Source organism: Vanessa cardui, chromosome 22, assembly GCF_905220365.1.
Source record: "Vanessa cardui chromosome 22, ilVanCard2.1, whole genome shotgun sequence".
NCBI classification, from domain to species: domain Eukaryota; kingdom Metazoa; phylum Arthropoda; class Insecta; order Lepidoptera; family Nymphalidae; genus Vanessa; species Vanessa cardui.
The window spans coordinates 4,958,228-4,962,330 of NC_061144.1; the positions used below are offsets into that span (position 1 = coordinate 4,958,228).

A 4,103-nucleotide genomic window follows, 5' to 3' on the forward strand; every position below is an offset into this window, starting at 1 on the left:
CAGACAAATAACGAATACTCATGACGAAATTCGACAAAACAAGTGTACAGATAGACTATACAGATTTATATAGTAGTAAGTACAGATTGCTTGCAAAAAAATTACTCAACAGAATTCGTATAAGCAAGTTAGATCAATTTGAGAATGAAAAAGCAAAGTCATTACGAAACTGCCATAATTATAGTTAATATGTTATCATATTTACCACATGTCATCTTTTGCATTGGTTATCACTCAAAAGAAACTATTTATATAGCTTTAAAGTTGTCTTATCGGCTAGTTCATAAAAAATAATTAAATATGTCAAACGTACTAGTGGTGTTGTTCGTTCTTTTATTTGCAAAGAGCGAGTGCGCGAAAATATTAGCAGTTTTTCCAACTCCGTCTATCAGTCATCAAGTAGTGTTTCGTCCCCTGATGCAGGAGTTAGCAAAACGTGGACACGATGTGACAGTGATAACAACAGATCCAGCTTTTCCAAAAGGTCAAAGCCCTCAAAACCTGACTGAAATAGATGTTCATGATATATCTTATGATATGTGGACAGGTTTTTTAACATCGGGTAAAGGAAACGGAGATAGTTTTTACGAACAACTGAGATTTATTTTTAGATTAAAGGCCGGAGTTTTTGAAGAGCAAATGAAAACATCTGAGGTTCAGAAACTGATAAAAAATAAGGAAAATAAATTTGATTTAATCTTTATAGAATCGTGGGTGAGACCAGCTGTAGGTTTTAGTTATTTATACAAAGTACCAGTTATAGCTATGAGTTCATTCGGTCCTTTTTATAATGCCTTTGACGAATTAGGAGCTGCAACCAATCCGCTCTTATACCCTATGTCTATTCGCCAACGACTAACTAATTTGTCGTTGTGGGAAAAAATTCAAGAATTATATAAAGAATTTAAGGCGCAATATATATATGATGATCTTATACCTTCGGAAGACAAAATGTTACAGAAAATATTTGGTTCGAGTATTCCAAGTATTACAGAATTAAGAAAGAATGTACAAATGCTTTTTTTAAATATCCATCCGCTATGGGATTTCAACCGTCCTGTAGCACCGAATGTAGTTTATTTGGGAGGCTTGCACCAAAATCCTGCTAAAGAATTACCACAGGTATGTAAGAATAATTAATTACTTTAATGGCTAAGTTAATTTTATGAGTAATTTATCGGCATATATTTCAATATTTTTGTTTGAATCACTCGTCATCTTTTCTTCATTATAATTGAATTCTTATACGGTGATTTTTTTAACATTTGATTATTTATGTATCTATCTATCTATCTACGACACCTAAATTGCTAAATGAAAATGAAAATGCTAATTGCAGCTAGTTTTTTTTGTACACAATATTTGCCCAAGAAATAATTAAATTACTTCCATTGGTAAATCAGATATGGTACATATAATGCTAGACATTATTTTATTTAAATTAATTGATAAATTTTGCATTAAATATATTACTACATTAATTTCATATTCAGTTCTCTACCTTATGCATAGCTTGTGTATTTAGCTTTTTTTTTCTTGCCTGAAAAACGCTTTACGCGCTTCCCCCACGTGATGGAAAGTGGGGGTGTGTGGGACTCCCCTGTTTCCTGGACGCCGTGTGCGCCCAGGTCAACCGGGTTTACCCACTAAAAAACCAGCGGTACCCTCTCCGTCTTTCGGTGGACGCCACGGGATCGCTTACACATACGCATATGAGGCCCTGACGGTCGGCCCTCATATGCGAGCCTCCAACACCTAGGGGGGATTCTCGGGGTACTGAGAAGCTTGTATGTGGCCTGAGGAAAATAAATCATACATATTTTATAGGATCTCAAATCTTATCTTGACTCTTCCAAGAATGGTGTAATATACATGAGCTTCGGGACAAACGTCAAACCCTCATTATTACCGAAAGAGAAGATACAAATTTTTACAAAAGTATTTTCCGAGTTGCCTTACGACGTTTTATGGAAATGGGATAAAGATGAAATTCCAGGTCGTTCTAAGAACGTAAGAATTTCTAAATGGTTACCGCAGTCCGACTTACTCAGTGAGTTCAATATTTTATTTCATTGACATAAAGTCATCAAGGTAACAATTATAATATGAATGTTGATATTTTCAGAACATCCTAAAGTTAAGCTTTTCATAACTCAAGGAGGCTTGCAATCGACAGACGAAGCGCTAACAGCTGGAGTACCTCTTATCGGCGTACCAATGCTTGGAGACCAATGGTACAATGTCGAACAATATGTCATACATAATATAGGCATCAAACTTAATATAGAAACACTCACAGAGGATGAACTAAAGAAGGCCATAGAAACTATTGTTACTAATAATAGGTATTGAATTGAACAGATTCTTACTAATATTTTAAAATTTATTATTTTTAGGTCATTTAACATAGATAATTTAATCTGATATTTTTTAGCTTTCGTGAAAATGTTGTAAAACTAAGAGATACTATGCGAGATCAACCACTATCACCATTAGAGCGCGCCGTGTGGTGGACGGAGCACGTCTTAAGACACAAGGGCGCGGCGCATCTACATCCGCCGGCAGCTCACATACATTGGACTGAATACTATGCCATGGATTTAGTACTATCTGTTTTAGGAGCCTTTGTGACTTTATTGTTAATATTAATGTTTGCAATTCGTATGGTATTATCAAGGTTAACGTATATTCGAATTAAAAGTAAAATTAATTAATATTGTGGACTCTTATTTTGATATAAGTTTCACGTTCAGAAGAATTCCGCTTATATATAAAAAAGTTAAGTAAATCTCATTATAAGACATTTGACAATGACATTTGAATAACGCTTGTTCGCCTAGTGATCAGTCTGCTACCTTTCCATATACCTAGTGACTCAAGCGGAGATTGTCTCCACTTTCGACACGCTTGCTAGACCCGCAGGTCCCGGCAAAACAGCAAGTCAGAGCTTGAAATACCACCGATATCCACGACATCGACTCCAAATATAGCAATAATTATATTCACGTTACATAATCGTAGATCGACTTTTAAGTAGTTAAAATAATTGCATATTCAAGATATATTTTACAGTCCCCCTAAGTAAGATGAAATGAAAAATATTGGATTACTTAAAATTCGATTTACGATTATATAACGTAATTATATTTATTGTTATATTTGGAGCCGGTATTTTTAGGAGATGATTATAATATTCGTCTATTATTAATTACATAAATATAACCACGTTAAGGAAGGTGACTCAAATATCCAAATAACCTACAAAAAAAAGATTCGGCCGAGTATCACTAACATGCTCCTTAAATGTTCCGTTCCCTTCCGTTCCGTTACTTTGTTATGGATCCTATGCTCAGAACCTTACCAAACTTTCACCAAACTAAACTTGAAGTATATCTTTTATAGTAAAAAAAGATCATCAAAATTGTTGAGCGTAGTTTTGAGTTATTCACCTATTTATCGTGCACATACATGATGCAAATTTAAGACTTATATCGTTTTCGTATAGAAACCACCATCAGAACTGGACTAAATTAAAATGGGACCACATGGCAAGCACTAGCTTTCAAACAAAAAAATAATATCAAAATCGGTCCAGCCAGTAAAAATGATGAGGTAACAAACATAAAAAAAATACAGACGAATTGATAACCTTCTCCTTTTGGAAGTCGGTTGATAAAGTATAATTAATATATAAGCAAAACGATGGACACAAAAATGACATAGCATCTTTGGATTTACAGATACTGTATATCCGCTCGCTTCGCGGGGCATTAGTCACAACATTTTTTTTTATTTTGTTGTTAATTTTTGATCATTAACGGTGTGTAAATAATTAAGGAACAAATCAAGAAACATTTGAGTTCTAATGAAATTCTAAAAAATTGTTCCGTTATTTTGTGTCTTTGGTGGCATTGTAAATCATGTCGATAGCGTAGCTCCAGTTTTATAGTTATATGAATAAGTCACTGGTTTTTTGTCTTACGTTAACATTTTAATCTAAAAGTTCATGGTTATTAAAGTTGTGAGTATATTTACCAATTATGATTATTTATTGTTCACTATCTTATAATCAAAATAGCTAATCACTTCTTCCCGTATATACT

The 4,103-nt window shown here is 33.8% G+C and overlaps 1 protein-coding gene across 1 annotated transcript; it reads left to right on the plus strand.

The window, feature by feature from the left end:
• Positions 1-300: 300 nt before the first annotated feature.
• Positions 301-2,716, plus strand: LOC124539298 (UDP-glucosyltransferase 2-like). The gene is made up of 4 exons (XM_047116652.1): positions 301-1,122; positions 1,828-2,050; positions 2,126-2,345; positions 2,435-2,716. Exons 1-4 carry the CDS (start codon positions 301-303, stop codon positions 2,712-2,714), a joined length of 1,545 nt encoding a protein of 514 aa, XP_046972608.1. The 3' UTR covers positions 2,715-2,716.
• The last annotated feature ends 1,387 nt before the right edge of the window (positions 2,717-4,103 follow it).

What these genes read in the sequence shown, in the direction of transcription:
- LOC124539298 (XM_047116652.1), top strand. Translation starts at nt 301, where the DNA reads ATGTCAAACGTACTAGTGGTGTTGTTCGTTCTTTTATTTGCAAAGAGC. An exon ending in CTGCTAAAGAATTACCACAG is followed by an intron (nt 1,123 to 1,827) that starts GTATGTAAGAAT and finishes CATATTTTATAG; the next exon opens with GATCTCAAATCTTATCTTGA. An exon ending in ACTATTGTTACTAATAATAG is followed by an intron (nt 2,346 to 2,434) that starts GTATTGAATTGA and finishes GATATTTTTTAG; the next exon opens with CTTTCGTGAAAATGTTGTAA.